At 39.0% G+C, this 16,247-nt stretch overlaps 3 protein-coding genes across 7 annotated transcripts; 2 read left to right on the top strand and 1 right to left on the bottom strand.

Annotated features, from left to right (window-relative positions):
* Positions 1-4,505: 4,505 nt before the first annotated feature.
* On the top strand, positions 4,506-7,035 carry LOC124184252 (polyprenol reductase). Of its 5 annotated transcripts, XM_046573775.1 has the most exons (6): positions 4,522-4,873; positions 5,291-5,594; positions 5,739-5,887; positions 6,033-6,221; positions 6,303-6,598; positions 6,681-7,035. In XM_046573775.1, exons 2-6 carry the CDS (start codon positions 5,413-5,415, stop codon positions 6,771-6,773), a joined length of 909 nt encoding a protein of 302 aa, XP_046429731.1. In that variant the 5' UTR covers positions 4,522-4,873; positions 5,291-5,412; the 3' UTR covers positions 6,774-7,035. The 5 variants fall into 5 exon arrangements, with proteins under 5 accessions (XP_046429726.1, XP_046429727.1, XP_046429730.1 ...); XM_046573774.1 differs by having other exon boundaries at positions 4,513-4,873; positions 6,303-7,035; XM_046573772.1 differs by having other exon boundaries at positions 4,514-4,873; positions 6,033-6,598.
* LOC124184254 (tumor suppressor candidate 3) lies at positions 5,980-9,301 on the bottom strand. Its single transcript, XM_046573777.1, has 8 exons — positions 9,137-9,301; positions 8,595-8,773; positions 8,389-8,506; positions 8,189-8,329; positions 7,953-8,093; positions 7,708-7,858; positions 7,452-7,617; positions 5,980-7,370 (listed from the first exon to the last, which is right to left on the bottom strand). Exons 1-8 carry the CDS (start codon positions 9,218-9,220, stop codon positions 7,355-7,357), a joined length of 996 nt encoding a protein of 331 aa, XP_046429733.1. The 5' UTR covers positions 9,221-9,301; the 3' UTR covers positions 5,980-7,354.
* Positions 9,302-9,855: 554 nt separating this feature from the next.
* Positions 9,856-14,899, top strand: LOC124184237 (hyaluronan mediated motility receptor-like). The gene is made up of 13 exons (XM_046573717.1): positions 9,856-10,106; positions 10,497-10,675; positions 10,765-11,037; positions 11,112-11,588; positions 11,711-11,893; positions 11,989-12,204; positions 12,302-12,435; positions 12,527-12,899; positions 13,045-13,254; positions 13,349-13,414; positions 13,500-13,594; positions 13,717-13,891; positions 14,098-14,899. The coding sequence occupies exons 1-13, from the start codon at positions 10,061-10,063 to the stop codon at positions 14,263-14,265; spliced, it is 2,595 nt and encodes an 864-aa protein (XP_046429673.1). The 5' UTR covers positions 9,856-10,060; the 3' UTR covers positions 14,266-14,899.
* The last annotated feature ends 1,348 nt before the right edge of the window (positions 14,900-16,247 follow it).

Here is a 16,247-nt window from a genome sequence, read left to right as displayed (position 1 = left end):
AGGTACCGAATTTGGGGTTGCGCGAAAAACGAATTGAAATAATTTATTGTAAACGTGAACCAGGAACCACGGAGCGCTTATCCTGGAAGTCGAGAAATTTTATTAGCGGACTGACAGGTACCGAATTTGGGGTTGCGCGAAAAACGAATTGAAATAATTTATTGTAAACGTGAACCAGGAACCACGGAGCGCTTATTCTGGAAGTCGAGAAATTTTATTAGCGGACTGACAGGTACCGAATTTGGGGTTGCGCGAAAAACGAATTGAAATAATTTATTGTAAACGTGAACCAGGAACCACGGAGCGCTTATTCTGGAAGTCGAGAAATTTTATTAGCGGACTGACAGGTACCGAATTTGGGCTTGCGCGAAAAACGAATTGAAATAATTTATTGTAAACGTGAACCAGGAACCACGGAGCGCTTATCCTGGAAGTCGAGAAATTTTATTAGCGGACTGACAGGTACCGAATTTGGGGTTGCGCGAAAAACGAATTGAAATAATTTATTGTAAACGTGAACCAGGAACCACGGAGCGCTTATTCTGGAAGTCGAGAAATTTTATTAGCGGACTGACAGGTACCGAATTTGGGGTTGCGCGAAAAACGAATTGAAATAATTTATTGTAAACGTGAACCAGGAACCACGGAGCGCTTATTCTGGAAGTCGATAAATTTTATTAGCGGACTGACAGGTACCGAATTTGGGCTTGCGCGAAAAACGAATTGAAATAATTTATTGTAAACGTGAACCAGGAACCACGGAGCGCTTATTCTGGAAGTCGATAAATTTTATTAGCGGACTGACAGGTACCGAATTTGGGGTTGCGCGAAAAACGAATTGAAATAATTTATTGTAAACGTGAACCAGGAACCACGGAGCGCTTATTCTGGAAGTCGATAAATTTTATTAGCGGACTGACAGGTACCGAATTTGGGGTTGCGCGAAAAACGAATTGAAATAATTTATTGTAAACGTGAACCAGGAACCACGGAGCGCTTATCCTGGAAGTCGAGAAATTTTATTAGCGGACTGACAGGTACCGAATTTGGGGTTGCGCGAAAAACGAATTGAAATAATTTATTGTAAACGTGAACCAGGAACCACGGAGCGCTCATCCTGGAAGTCGAGAAATTTTATTAGCGGACTGACAGGTACCGAATTTGGGGTTGCGCGAAAAACGAATTGAAATAATTTATTGTAAACGTGAACCAGGAACCACGGAGCGCTTATCCTGGAAGTCGAGAAATTTTATTAGCGGACTGACAGGTACCGAATTTGGGGTTGCGCGAAAAACGAATTGAAATAATTTATTATAAACATGAACCAGGAACCACGGAGCGCTTATTCTGGAAGTCGAGAAATTTTATTAGCGGACTGACAGGTACCGAATTTGGGGTTGCGCGAAAAACGAATTGAAATAATTTATTGTAAACGTGAACCAGGAACCACGGAGCGCTTATCCTGGAAGTCGAGTTTCACCGCGTAGCGGACCCGAAGCGCGAGATCCGGGAGGTTGAGAACCCGGTACTCGAAATACGTAGCGGACCCGAAGCGCGGGATCCGGGAGGTTGAGAACCCGAGACTCGAAATTTGCGGAGCGCGACTCTCACCCGTCCGCTCTACTGCGCGGTTGTTTCCCGACTGAGGAATTCGGCTAGCTGATTTTGAATTGGTGACGTCACTTTCTGAACGTCCGACATCCGAACTATGGTTTCGAACTTTGATACTATGTATGATGATGTATGATGTACGATGTATGATGTACGATGTATGATATACGATGTATGATGTATGATGTATGAGGTATGATGATATGATATGATGTATAATGATTTTAGCTTTCACATTTCATACAAGAAATACACACTTTATCTCTCCTGCCGATTCCAGACTCAAGCGGCCAAGCCCTTCGATGGTCAGCTGTTGACTGAAGATATATTCTTCAGTGAACGGGTCGGCTAATAACGCTGCCGTTCTGCGACAGTTGGATGATGAAAAATTTCGCTCGTATCTTCCAAATGTGTGTTGAAATACACTCGAAGTGTTAAAAAGCGTTGTTCTTTCTCTCCCTATCACCTTTCTAGGTCTTTAAACCACTACGCAGCGTTAAATACCGTCTCATATACGAAGCATCCATTTCATCTCGTTCAAAATTAGCGCATCCGTGATGTATTGCAGTTACTCTGAATTTTTTTCCATCCGAATACTTTTCGAAAAACAATTCTGCTCCTCTACCCAACGCAGATACTTCACTTGCGACCAGCTAAAACAACGTTTCGATTCTATGCCTATGAAAATTCAAGATCGAGAGAGCAAATAAAAAGTTGTTGGAATAATTATGAATACTAATGTTATGGAATACATCGAGCGCGCGTCGAATAGAATCCCATTTCGAAATGAATAATTCTTCTCTTTTCATATCATAGCTAATCTAGTAATATAGGTAAATAGGATGGTTGGAGGTGTTCGGTAATGGTAGGAGGTGGTCGGCGCTGGCAGAAGGTGATAGGGGATGGTCGAAAGTGGCCATTGATGGTGGGAGGTGGCAGGGGGAGGTAGGAGGTGCTCGAAAATGGTAGGACATTTCAAAAGTTAAAGTCGACGATGATCCGGTGCATAATTTTATCGTTACAGATTTTCTTTTCCCATGAGGCATAGAGTATTCGACAACGATAATGCAGCCCTTAAAATTCATCATTTATCTCTGTCTGGAAAGCTAATTCGCAAGGCGTGGTATTCTATTCTATTTGCATTATTAGAAAAATACCCGTACTCTACATACACTGTTTCTAATCTTTTGCTGCATTTGGCTCAATCCCCATGCTTCCACAGCACGAATAGTCGGAAATGTTTTTGATTATCCATAATAAAATAAAAGAAGTAACAAAGCTTAAAAATATTGTTAAAGCTCCAATGAATACATCAAACTGCGGTCGAATCAATTCATTTATTATTTGCACATGACCTTTGTATATTTGATAAATTATTCCTAAATACATTGAAACATATGTATTTATAATGAAATGTCATGCAATGGGCTGTGTAAACTATAAACTATAATTTCTATCGAATGGCTGCTTTTATGTCAGCAGGGCTTTGAGACTCAGTTCAGTTCGTCCTCCTCCTCGTCCACCTCCGACCACCTCCAACAATCACCAACCACCTCGAACAACCACCGATAACCACCTCGGGTTGTACCTGGAATAGCAATAAATATTTTCAGTATAAGAACACATCAAAAACATTACGTAAGGATTCATATAATTAATTAATTAATTGATAATATAATCAATTTTATTAGCGCATTTGAAGCCACTGAACATGTGCTTGCGCGAAAAATGAATTGAAATAATTTATTGTAAACGTGACAAGTTTGTAATATTTCAGATGAAATATAGTTACAATTGCTATCAAATATTATAAAAATGTTTTACTGACCGAGCACAAATCCTTGTACTTCGCGTCCACCGTGTTCTCCTCGTCTTCCTCGTCCTCCTCCTCGTGCACCTCCGACCACTTCCAACCACCGCCAACCACCTCGAACAACCACCGATAACCACCTCGGGTTGTACCTGGAATAGCAATAAATATTTTCAGTATAAGAACACATCAAAAACATTACGTAAGGATTCATATAATCACAGGTGTTGTTTTTTGGCTGTAACTTTCGATGCGTTGATCGCAGCGAATTGGAACTGCGCCCAATCGATTTCTCCCGCAAAATTACGTCGGAATAATGCCACAATTAATTTGTTTCAGCACTTTTCAAAATCGCGAAAATTTTCCTCAAAAATGCAAAGGGGTTAGCCTTACTTTTTCTTCATTTTTCGACCGAAAATTTCTGGTCTCTGATCAGATTCGTACGACCGTTTTCTGACTAACTGGACCCCCCGGAACTCAGAAAACTGAGCAAAAGGAGCGTGGGATCAACAGGAGAGAAGTTACGTACGAAAAAGCACCTGCTGAAATAATGTTGAAAACACAGGTTCCCGTTTTTTGGCTGTAACTTTTGACGCGTTGATCACAGCGTATTGGAACTGCGCCCATTCGATTTCTCTCGCAAAATTACGTCGGAATACTGCCACAATTAATTTATTCCGGCACTTTTCAAAATCGCGGAAATTTACGCCGAAAATGCAAACGGGTTAGCCTTACTTTTTTTGGGGTCTTTAATTGGGTTTTCTGGGCAAAGAAGGGAATCAGAACATTGACGTACCAACAGCCCAGAAATTACGATGAATAAGCGTAAAAATACCAAGTTCGCTTGCCGTAAGCTATAATTCGTATGTTGTAGCGACTGGAAACTGAGTGGAGTTATGTTCCAACACATCCGTCGAAGAATGCCTCAGCTCACATAGTTGTTATCGTATTATGTCAGAGGCATATTTATGGATAACATCTCTCAAATATATTTCAAACTTATCTATTCTACAGTTTTCAATATTTCTGCTAGAATTCAAAATATCTACATTTTTTGTGAAATAAAAATATTAAAAAGTGCAGATGAGATTATGGGACAATTTTGCACGACTCGTACACTATATAAATAACATATCATATTTTCCTACGACAGGAAAGCAATAGTTTTCTCAGACGCCTAGTAACATTTTCTGCATAATGAAGCGTCGTAATTATCTACTGGGGCATGCAATACATTCCATTATCGTGTGTCAGCGTTTTGCTGACCATCCCCCTGACATTGCTGTTACCGACACGTTGACACAAATGATAAGTATAAGCTGATATGTATACATATATATTTCAAGTAGCACACGGGTCGAAACGCAGTCGACTATCAGTCAAACATTCCAGCCCAGTACAAAATCCCCTGAATTTGAAAAACTTAATCGGAACTGGAACGTCCTCAAAATGGTAAGTTTGTGTTTGCCTCTAGCTGTGTACAAAGTGTTGTATCCGACTGACATTGTGATGTCTATGCATGCAAGCTAAATATCGAAAGAGTATTGCAACGATACTGAAAGATTTCGCACACTCGTTGCTACAATCTCTCTGATCTGCCCTGAAACCTGCACTGAATGCACGCAATTTATTTGACGGCAAAGTAAATACGCGTGTGTGCGCCCTACGATACCTAACCTCAAGCCGGGTATGAGGCCCCCTCAATTTGTTAATATTGTTCCAGTTTAACAATTAGTGGGAGATATCCACATGTTTGCAGATACTTTAGCACGTTCAAAAACTATTATAATGCATCTAACACAGTGTATACATCGATATTGTCTAATGCCGTAGTAATGCGAAACCTGCATCGAAAGTTATTTTCTCCAGCACAGAGTACCGTTAATTTGAACGATTTCATTCGGGTCAACGCTACGACTTTCTAAAACGCTAGAGAATTCAGGAAGACAGGTAGTATCGGCGAGACGATAAAGAGACGTGTACAGTGCACAATGGAGGTGAATCTAGTGCGAGCTATATTCATATTTAATTCAATAACAGTAACTATATTGGGACTGCTAGACGCATTTGCAGAGACTTACCTTCCTATAGCAATTACAAGCACATATCGGTATGGAAGGTATGCTGCAGAAGGAAAGGCAGCACTGATTCCACCAATAGAAGTTCCGAAAAGGTATGAGAAAAAAAGTTATAGTACTGTATACAAATTTTCCGGGTCCTAACTCGGAATTTGAGGAAACTATACTAAATCTATGAAGCTGCCATGTTTTTGAGATGACTAAAAACGATCGCTAATTATCCTGTATCAAATTTTCAGATGGTTCAAACATTTCTATGAATTTGCTGCACCTCTATCAACCTACACCTTGTTAATTACATTAAGATTTTATCTTGGAGTTGGAAATGTACCAGTAAACATACTTCAAATCCTCGATATTCTATTTGGGGTGAATCGGCAATCACTAGGTAAATTTTCTTCTATTTTGATACGTGACATGAATTCCGTGTTACTCTTGCGATGAGATTTCTGTGTACATTGTTAGAAAAACACTATGATCAATTTTTGCAGTACCCTTTTCTTAGTGGTACCTAATCAAGCTCTTATTTTCAGTATCCCCGGAGCACACTACACTGGCTCTAGTGCTCGTAACAATTCACTGTTGGAAACGTTTCTACGAAACACATTATGTCAGTATTTTCAGTAATGTAAAAATAAATCTATCGCATTACATCGTGGGTTTTGTTCATTATGTGGGAACTATATCATGTCTGATAGGAGAGTCAAATGGATTTTTTAAAGGTATTTTACTAATTCTCCAAAACCAGAAACTTGGGAATTATTTTGAATTACTCATTAATATGACACAAATTTTTTGTCCAGGATCCAGACCTATTGTGAATTGGAACGGGTTGACATATATAGATTATAGTTGCTCTATTATATTCTTGTGGGCAACTTATAAACAGCTTATTTGCAACAAAATTCTATCGAATTTACGCAAAAATAAAAAAGGCGAAACTGTCACTTTGCAACACAAAATTCCGAAAGGTGATCTTTTCGAATACATCTCGTCTCCGCTACAATTGTCTGAAATTCTTGTGTACTTGATGCTGACAATTATACTAAGAAACAGCCAAACATTCTATTACATATTCTTGTGGGTGCTTTTGAACCAGGTAAGAATTCATCGAACTCTTCAGAACCAAGTGTTTGTTTTCTCTTTCAAGCTTACGTTACAAACAAAATTGTTATTTTTAGGTAGCAACTGGTCTACTTGGTCATTGGTGGTACGTCGAGTCATTTAAGGAATATCCAAAACAGAGAAGAGCTTTGATACCGTGGATATTGTAATTGTACAACATTCACTATTGATTAACACTACGGTATTTTTTTGAAAATTATAAATTGTATTTTGATATTAAAATTTTTAAATATTACTAAAAGTACCTGTTGGTTTGAACGGTGTGATGTTATCTTGAGCTGTGATATAAGTGTATGATGCAAATATAGCAGCAGAGCACTCAATCCATAAAAGCAAAGAAGTCTTAAAATATTTCAACTACGTTCAACTTTCTGGAAACAGTGAATAATCTAACTATGTTAATGTAAACGCTGTTTCTAAAAAAAACTGAAAACGATTTCCATTATTTTCACCTTATGCAAAGAATTAGAACTTTCACTCCTATCACACAAATGGTAATTATGTGGATAAATTAGACCTGGAATGCTGTTTTGGACATAGTGAATATAATATGTTAGTGTAAATGGACATTTAACTTAGATCTTTCCATCTCTACAATAAATTTCAAACCGTCGCATTTGCAGAGAATTGTATTGTAAATAATTTATTCCATCGATTGACGATAATAAATTATCGCTAAATGTTGGTCTTGAAGGAGTTATGTATTTCTTCTGTGTTACATCTGAGTTTCTTATTTGAAGAGAAGACTGTAAAATGCAACAAACAAATGTTATTATTTTGTAATGAAATGCCAAATAGTTTAAAATTATATTAAAAAATTTATATACCTATACGGATATCCTTGAGCCTTATTTCTAAATATAGAGAGAATTAAGCTGAAGAAAACTGCTACGAGCCCTAATCCAATAACAGCGAAAATTCTTCGTTTTCTGACATCTCCTTTCCGAGCCGCAGCTTCGGTCATCATAATCATTCCCAGTACCACAGCACCATCTAAATTACTATGCTAAGAAAACTATACATTTGGAAACCATTCAACATAAATGTACAAAAATCACATTTGCATTTACACTAGAAGGATACTCAGGACCATGACTATGTAAGTTTCAAGAATAAATTGACCCTGGGACGACCCGTGGATATAAGCAACAGCACCGTTTTGCGATTTGTGGATGAATGGGGGTCCTCTGATATGGTTCCACATCTGTCCAGAGACCATTGCAAACGTGAAGAACTGAAATCGTCCAAATAATAATACAAGATGAGACGATTTCCAGATAAGCGATGTGAAGTTGAGTTCAATATTTCATTGAATTTGAGGACCGCACCAAAGCATTGAGGCCCCAAATCGTCTTGTTGTATATGAAATCCAAGTTATTTCGTCTGAGGTACAAGAAACCACCGATCAATACTAGTAGCATCACCACAGCCACCGTACCAGAATAATTTGGCGGTCTGAATACCCTGATCTGTAGAAAACATGATAGTAAGTAAAATTAAGGTAGTACCTAAGGAGATATTAAAGCCATGTATTTAATTTAACTTAAAATATATTTAAAATTACCTGAATATCAGTGCGCTCAGAAATCCATTTGGCAATAGCTTCAGCGGCAAATCCGACTCTTTGAATGTCCATAGTGTCAGTAGATTTTGGTTTCCCTTTAGGTGGGAAGTGTATGTATACAGGTGCTGTATTCAACCTTAACTGTAACAAATAAGGCAAGCATTTACATATCTGCAGAATGTCTGATAAGATCTGTTTACCATTTGGAAAACATCAGCACCCTCATCAAAGTCTACAACTGCAAAGAACAACTTGTTTGAATACGACTGGGAATATCGGAATGAGTTTGCCACTATGGTGAATTCATCACTTGCGTGTCTGAAATTAAAATAATAATATTGTTACTGCAATAGATGGTAGTTGGTGCACATATGCTCAGATATATATAACTGTTTGAATAACTTGCCTGCAAATTTGACATTGCCTCTGTGGTGCCATGGCTGTAAACATAACAATAACTGAATAATTCCTTGGTGTAGTCTTGACAAATTCTTTGAATTTTCCCCCATTGAATCGGAGCACTGGTCTCTTCATAGCCATTTCACTCAGCTGTTGAACCCGTTCTCCGAGAGAAGGACCCTGGTTCTAGAAATAATCAAACTCTGTATTAACAGTGATCAATGGATCGAAAAGTACAAAGATTAAATTTAGTCGTTAAACTATAGTAATTGAATAATTACAAACACACATATAAATTTCTTGCTTTCCGGTCGGATAATACAGTCGTAGAATTGAGGTTATGTTGTTGCAATTATAGTGAACATTATTAAAAAAAAAATGTATTTGTAAGTATAGAAAGTCGATAATGGAATAGAAGATGACTGAAAAAAGTTACAAATATTTTGTACTTTAATGCAACAACCGTAGAAGGCGAACTGCGCTGATACGTCCGCCGGAAAATATACTCAAGAATAATATTTGTAGTACGCCTGCTAGAATAATACTTACGCCTTTAGTCCTGTACTGACCACTGACATGATTTAAATATAAAATGGTGACACTCAAAAGGGTTAAATAAAATCCACACCGCATAGTGAAACGTTTTTAACGAAAATACCTAACAGCTTCAACCTTTCATGACACGTCTACGGTCGACACTCAACAATCAGCTATAAGCAGACGAAACGAACGAACCTGATACATGATTGGCCCAATGACTAAAAACGTGTCAACCCCCAATGGGAGATCCATAAAGGTCCAGGATTAAATATTTGTTAATAGATAATGGCAAAGAAATGAATTGAAAAAAAAATGGGGAGTAAAAAAATGGTGTCAATTATATCCAACTGGTAAGAAATAAGTCATATCGCCATGGAACATTGTATATTCCGATGTTCGAAATACAAGTGGACAAAATTCAGAAATCTGGACAAGACTAGCCTGCACCTCGCGCTCCAATCAAACGGTCAATTGAATAAAACAAAATGGTATTTCAGGGTGTACGAATGGTTCGTTAAAAAATATAAAATGACGTAGCATTTGTTTTCTACCATAATAAAGCGGAGGGTTTATAATTATTCTTTGAAAAGACAGAATTCAATTGAACGAAATTTGCACTACGTACGCCCCTGCCCTCCGTTAAACACCTTTTTCGTGATTGGACGATCCAGCGCCGCTGCAGCAAAAGCCATCCTACAATTGGTCATCTATTGTATTGCGTAACCGTTCCTTTCAAGCATTTGAATAGTTTCCATCCTCCACCGTTGCACCACGCAACGTAGCCAGAAAATCTGTACAAACGACGTTAGGAATTTTCCCTCGCAAAAGTTCGTTGTATTCAATACGCAACGGTTGCGTTACGGCAATCTTGGGGGTACAAAATCTACCACAACATCGCATTTTTAAGATTTTGTTAATCGTAGAAGCTTAGGCATGTCCTTCCCAAGAGCAAGAATACAACGTTTCAACGAATTTTCTAGTGAGTAGTGTTTTACACCGAAATACAAAATTCTTTTCCCTCATACCGAGACTGTGAGACATTTCATGAATTCACAATAGATCATTTCGCGCACGAGTACCGTTTACGTATAAATATTCATTCAGCAGTTGCAGATTTCAGTAGATAAACATCGCAGGTTTTGATTAGCAATTTTCGATGGTCGTATCTACCAATCAGCTACATTGTTTCGTTGGGTTGTGATGTGCATAGTACGCAATCGCAGTCAGTTTCTAAACTGGCATTTCGACGAGCGTCTTTTTGATTTTTTCTAGTTCTTACATGCTAACCTGTCAAAGATTTCTATTGTCTTTATTCCATTTAGTCAACTGTAAGCTAATGGCCGAATTGATCTCTTCTAATTTATAACAGATGACGTACCACCTCCAGGTTCTTACGACCCAAAGATTAAAAACAAAATTAAGGGATTAGTAATTGAGAAAACAGATAGATTCCTTGACAGCAAAAGTATATCGAGTAGCTGTGCCGATTGCAACACATCGACATCAAGCAAGTCTGCTAGTCTCACAAGCTCCTGTGCATTCAAAGTAGTAAGTTCATTGTGATAGATAATGATTGAATTGTCATGAATATGGTGGTGTTCTAATTGTAACAAATTATTTTTCAACGAATTTCTTAGCCCCAATTACCAAAGAAGAAAACCACGACAAAGTCTGTACTCACTTCACCATCTGTAAAAACTAATAAAAAATGCGACTCCAAATACGACCCAACCAAGGAATTGGCCGACTTGAAGGTCGAATGCATCAACAAAGACAGAACTATACAGGAGTACGAGAAACAGATGGAAGAAATGAAGGACGACATTCAAAGGCTCGAAAAGCAATTGATGGAACTCAAAGATAAACAAATAGAAATCGAGGCTCGGCATAAAAAGGATCTAGATGAAATGGTATAAATCAATTATGACTTTGCCAGTTGATCGGTGGTAGTACAACACTTAGTTCACTGATAATTTCTTTTCAGACACAAGACCGTCATCTGGCAGACATAGAGATGAAGACTAAAATGCAAAAAGTTCATGAAGATTTTCAGATGGAGATAAGCAAGATGAAAGATGAAGAGTGCAAGCTTAAAACCGAATTGATAAATCTAGCAGAGATTCGAAATGATCTTGAATCCAAACTGCAGCAACGTCAACATTTGGTTATTCAGTTACAATCACAATTATCAATGCTTGAATGTGAACTAGATGAATGTAAAGCTGAAAATGAAAATCTAGCTGCAGAGTCTGTTAAATGGGACACAACCCTTACCGCTAACCATGAGACTGAAATAAAAATTTTGAGAGAAGACTTTCAACGAGAGAAGGATGACTTACTGAATCAGTATCAGAGTGAAAGACGTGAAATAGTACAATTGCAGGATAACCTGCATTTTGAAACTACTTCTAAGAAATGTTCAGAAGAGAAATTGGCAAAACTACAGTGTTTGTATTCAGATGTGAGTATTGTGAAGTCCATCGGACTGTTTCCATATTCACGATTGATGTCCACCACGAATGTTGAAGTATTAGTATAGTGATTCACTTCAATTATTATTCCATTAAAAATAATAATCCACAGGTTAAAAGTCGCTTAGAAGAGGCCGAAGGCGAACTTCAAGAGATCAAAGATCATCACTCACAGGTTCTAAAGAATCATTCACAGGAAATTGAAACCTTGATGCATCGTCATGCAGAAGAAATTGCTCGGCTTATACAGAGATCGGAGGAATTTAAACAGGAATGTGCAACGGAACGTGAAAAGGTATTTGCACATATCTATTAGCTCGACACATGAATAACAATACCAAACATAACCCAAATTATTAATACCTGTGATTCTTGATTTTCTTCTTTAAGGGTAGAGTAATTGAGGAAAAGGCAATGAGCAAAATACAGGAAGCAAAAAACTCAGTTGATGAAGAGGTGCGGAAAGCTGTTGAAAAGTATGCTGGATCTTTGTTATTGATGGAATCCAAACTGCAAACGGCACAAGAAAATTTGGCGCAAAAGGAAACTGAAGCTATGGAGCTATCGATTCAAGTTGAGGAACTCAAAAATTCTTCTGCCACAAAGGTGAAATTTTAGTTGCTAATTTCCCTTTGGTAAATCTGAGTTTCTTCTGCTTCATATCAGGAAAATAATATTACGCTATCTGATTCCTATTGTTCAGGAGAGTTCCAATCAAAGTTTACAGTCCGAACTTGACCGGACAGAAGCTGAATTAGCTGAAAAGAGAGAAGAAGTAAAAGTTTTGAAAGACCAACTTCGTAATGAAGCAGCTGAGATGGTTACACGACGAAGACGGTTAAGATTTTATCAGATGAGAAAAAAAACCGTGTACCAAATATGAGTGGTAAAAATGTTCTAATATTATAATAACTTTTACACTTTCCAGGCTGGACCTCGTCATGGCAGAAAATCAATTGACTGTTTCTGCTATCAGCGAAAGATTGGCCAAAAGTGATACTGAGGTCGAGCGTCTGCAGAGTGAATTAGAATGGGAGAGAATCCGACTGCGGGAACATAAAGATTTACTAAATACTATGCGCACCAATTCTACCCATGCATACGATCAATTGTTAAACTTACTCCAACAGTTGGATGGAAAGAAAGAGGACATAGATCAGTTGGTTGTCAACAACGTAATAAAGTTTGACACAATGAAATCCTTATTTGACGCTAAGATAAAAGAATTGAACGACGTTGCGGCTGCTGAAATTACAAGACTCGAAGCTGAGTGTGATAAGGCGAATGGCTATAACAGAGAGGTATGTCTAAACAAATGTTTACTTGAAAGGAAATCAGATAAACCTCACATTGAAAATGGCTGAAATAACTAATTCAAAATAACTTGAATTGGTATTTGGTATTGAAAAATGTTTGATTTGAATGCATCATCTCGCATTTCTGCAGCTGAAGCAGCAACTGACAGAAATGACTGGAAAACTGGGCGAAGCTCGAGACCTGTTACTTAGAGTTGAAGAGCAGTATGATCGCCAAAGCATTGAGTTAGCGCAGCTGGAACTGACCTGTCATAAGCTGGATAAATTGTACAAGGAGACGAATAAAAAGTATGAAGAAAGTACAGCACAGTTGATGGAGCAGCAAGTTGTCATCGACAAGGTAAGAGCCTGATTTAATCATCAGTAGGCAAATTTAGTCTACTTTTTACGTTACCTATCGTCTATATTTTACAAATGGATTACCAATGTTTCAGGCAAAGAGCTACATCGCCGAATTTACCGACAAACTCGACATGATGCAAGAAAGGAGAAGTTGCAAGGTACATAATCCTCATTTCAGTAAAATTTATCACTGTTATTGAAGGTATTTTGTGAAATTATCAATTGTTATACTTCGTGTTCTAGGAACACTCCGTGAAAATAGAAAAGGATAAAGACAAGGTAGATAAGGTCGAAGCTGAACCAAAATCGGAGCTTGGAACGGAGTTCAAATCGGCGGCGTAAGTTGACAGTACTATATCTGGAATACTTAAATACATCTATTAATAATGTTACAAATTGGAAATTTTGAATTCCGTTCACCGCAAAATTTGTACCCGTTGACGTATCGATTGTTTTACAGCGACCTTTCAAAGTTCCTCAAAGATCGGGAGCTGCTCGAATCTAACTTGCGAAAAATCGAGGCAGAGTACAAGGACCTTGCAGACAAATATGCCGCAGTTATTGGTCACAATAATCATAAGCAAAAAATTCAACATATGATACAAATGAAGAAAGAAAAACTGCAATTAAAGGAGGTTAGTATATTATTCGCAGTGTTACTTTTCGTTGTATCGTACGTTTTATTCCGTCATCTGGATCTATCGTAATCAATAATGACCATTGTTACTCGGTCTTGTTTGACACGTTTAATCGTTCAAGGAAAGGTGAAGAAGACTTGATATGGCACGACCTCGGCCTTGTTATTCAGGCTAAACTAATTTGTCGCTAAATTTTGTCTTAGGACGTAGAAGCAGCGAAGAGAATAATAGCGCAGCAACAGCGTACAATCGAGAAGCTGCGCTCCGAGGAGCGTAACCGGCAGCTTTTAAAAGAGAAAGAAAATCTGCCATCCTCCGTCGTGGCATCCCCACACAAGCCGACGACACCATTAAAGGACAGAAATATTTGAATTCTAATTTTCTGCATCTTAAAACGGTGGATCTCCCTTAATTTGTTGTGTTCAATATTAATTCTAGTATAATCCCACCATTCCGATCAGTATCGTTATCGTTATTACCATTATATTATTTATTCATGCACAAAATTCGTTATGAGTCGCTTGCTTCAACAAAGCAAAGGAACGAACGAAAATTCCCCCTTTGCCTTACTTTTTATTTGCGGTGCTCGGCAGGTAACTGTGCGTTAAAAATAAGAGGACCGTTTTCTTTCTGTACGATCTTGAATCCAGTGGCTTAAAAAATCGTACGAATAGCAACGAAAAGAAAAATGATAGTTTTAATTGCAATTTTTTCTTTTTGGAACTCCTGACGTTCGTTTCTTTGTTTGATTTCATCGTCAACCTTAGTTTTAAATACAGATGATATTTTTTTGGTTTCGCACGACAGAAGTGTACGCAGTACTCACTTTTAACTGTGTTTTTATAAATCCTACACGTATCTTTTTTATTTATGTTTTTATACCAAACCGACATATTATGCTTCTGTATGGCCTGTTGTAAGCGCATGTTCGTAACTCCCCTTGCCTACACAGATATTGTTTTTCCCATCAACCGATGTAATTTAATAAAGTGTAAACGTATTTTATTAAAATTTTTCAAAATTCTGATTTAAAACCTCCCTAGTCCCTGAAAGTTCGACAACGCCCAAGAATAAATCCAACCATTGGGTATATCGCGATTTTGATGTCCGTTTTTTGAAAAAGACGTGTCTCTGTGATATTAATTTCAGGAAGGATGAAAACCTAATTAGCATCCCCCGCGTTTCGCGTCAGAGTTTGTATACCTTCGGCGTTCGACAGCCGCATGGACCGGAAGTAATTTTAGCCGGGCGGAAGCTACCCCGAAATGGTAACATCCGGCGTGTATCAAAACAGCTTATATCTATACTCTCGCTGTAACGTTGATTCGGAATTAGCGGACGGTCAATCTATTTTCGGTACCTACGGCGAGTACAGAACCCGGTTTCTCGTCCAAACATCAATACATCACCGTTAGATTATAATCGATCGTTGATAAACTGCGCTAAACTTCAACATCCCAATTTGGACTCTGAGGAATATTCTTCGACGCGAATTGGCGATTGCGTCGATGCATAAACGCTGTACGCAAGCACTTGCTCCCCGCCGATATACAACACGTTGCGTGTACAGGGGGAATTGCTTTCACCCGCGCGCATTGATCGTTGCAACGTCGTCGAGACATAAGGGGGAACGCTCGCAGCAGCAGCAGCAGCAGCAGCTTCATAAACTCCTCCAATCTCCGTTCTCGTTCGTGCAACGGCGTGTTATACGCGTGTATACACGCGCGCTGCACGCATACATCATCGTCGATACTATAGGCGGGTAGATTGGTAGCTGGCGAGAGGCGCGTCAATGGCGCGCTTTGTGTAACGTTACGCCGTGCGGGAGGGGGAGGGCGGAGGGAGACGACCTCCTCGGCGGCCTCCCGTACGCCTATGCATGTTCGGGACATACACACGTCGGGTACCTCCGTATGCACGTGCATACGCTCGTTCGCACATAGGCAGACAGACGTAGCCGAGATGAAGGTGCGCCCACGCGGCTAGGTCACCAGCCGCCCGTTCGAGACGCGAGAGTCGAATGCCCCGCGGGAATTCGCAAGAATCGGAACCGTTCGTTTCACGAGTAACGTACATATCGTACATCGCTATGCCTGCATGTAGATTATACCTAGCCCAAGGTCATGCCCGGGTCACGAGCTCGCGCATCACGAATCGCGTGGTTAATTAGTCCTGAGTAGATTCATAGCTCGGAGTCCCGGAGCGCGGACGATGTGAACGGTCCTTAAAGGCGGTGGACGTGCGTATGAAAGAGTTACGGCGAGGAGTCGGCGAAGTCTTCTTTCATTCGTACTCGTCTATTTTTGTGTGCGTCTTTCTCAGAGAGAGAGAGAGAGAGAGAGAGAGAGAGAGA

The sequence above is a fragment of the Neodiprion fabricii genome, chromosome 6, assembly GCF_021155785.1.
Source record: "Neodiprion fabricii isolate iyNeoFabr1 chromosome 6, iyNeoFabr1.1, whole genome shotgun sequence".
In the NCBI taxonomy this organism is placed as follows: domain Eukaryota; kingdom Metazoa; phylum Arthropoda; class Insecta; order Hymenoptera; family Diprionidae; genus Neodiprion; species Neodiprion fabricii.
Note: the sequence above shows the minus strand (reverse complement) of the source record. Positions and strands in the feature narration are given on the sequence as shown.

What these genes read in the sequence shown, in the direction of transcription:
- LOC124184237 (XM_046573717.1), top strand. Translation starts at nt 10,061, where the DNA reads ATGTCCTTCCCAAGAGCAAGAATACAACGTTTCAACGAATTTTCTA. An exon ending in AGCAAGTTGTCATCGACAAG is followed by an intron (nt 13,255 to 13,348) that starts GTAAGAGCCTGA and finishes CCAATGTTTCAG; the next exon opens with GCAAAGAGCTACATCGCCGA. An exon ending in ACGGAGTTCAAATCGGCGGC is followed by an intron (nt 13,595 to 13,716) that starts GTAAGTTGACAG and finishes ATTGTTTTACAG; the next exon opens with CGACCTTTCAAAGTTCCTCA.
- LOC124184254 (XM_046573777.1), bottom strand. Translation starts at nt 9,220, where the DNA reads ATGCGGTGTGGATTTTATTTAACCCTTTTGAGTGTCACCATTTTATAT. An exon ending in GTCAGTACAGGACTAAAGGC is followed by an intron (nt 8,774 to 9,136) that starts GTAAGTATTATT and finishes GATTATTTCTAG; the next exon opens with AACCAGGGTCCTTCTCTCGG. An exon ending in GTGCTGATGTTTTCCAAATG is followed by an intron (nt 8,330 to 8,388) that starts GTAAACAGATCT and finishes TATTTGTTACAG; the next exon opens with TTAAGGTTGAATACAGCACC.
- LOC124184252 (XM_046573770.1), top strand. Translation starts at nt 5,413, where the DNA reads ATGGAGGTGAATCTAGTGCGAGCTATATTCATATTTAATTCAATAACA. An exon ending in CCAATAGAAGTTCCGAAAAG is followed by an intron (nt 5,595 to 5,738) that starts GTATGAGAAAAA and finishes TCAAATTTTCAG; the next exon opens with ATGGTTCAAACATTTCTATG. An exon ending in GGTGAATCGGCAATCACTAG is followed by an intron (nt 5,888 to 6,032) that starts GTAAATTTTCTT and finishes TCTTATTTTCAG; the next exon opens with TATCCCCGGAGCACACTACA.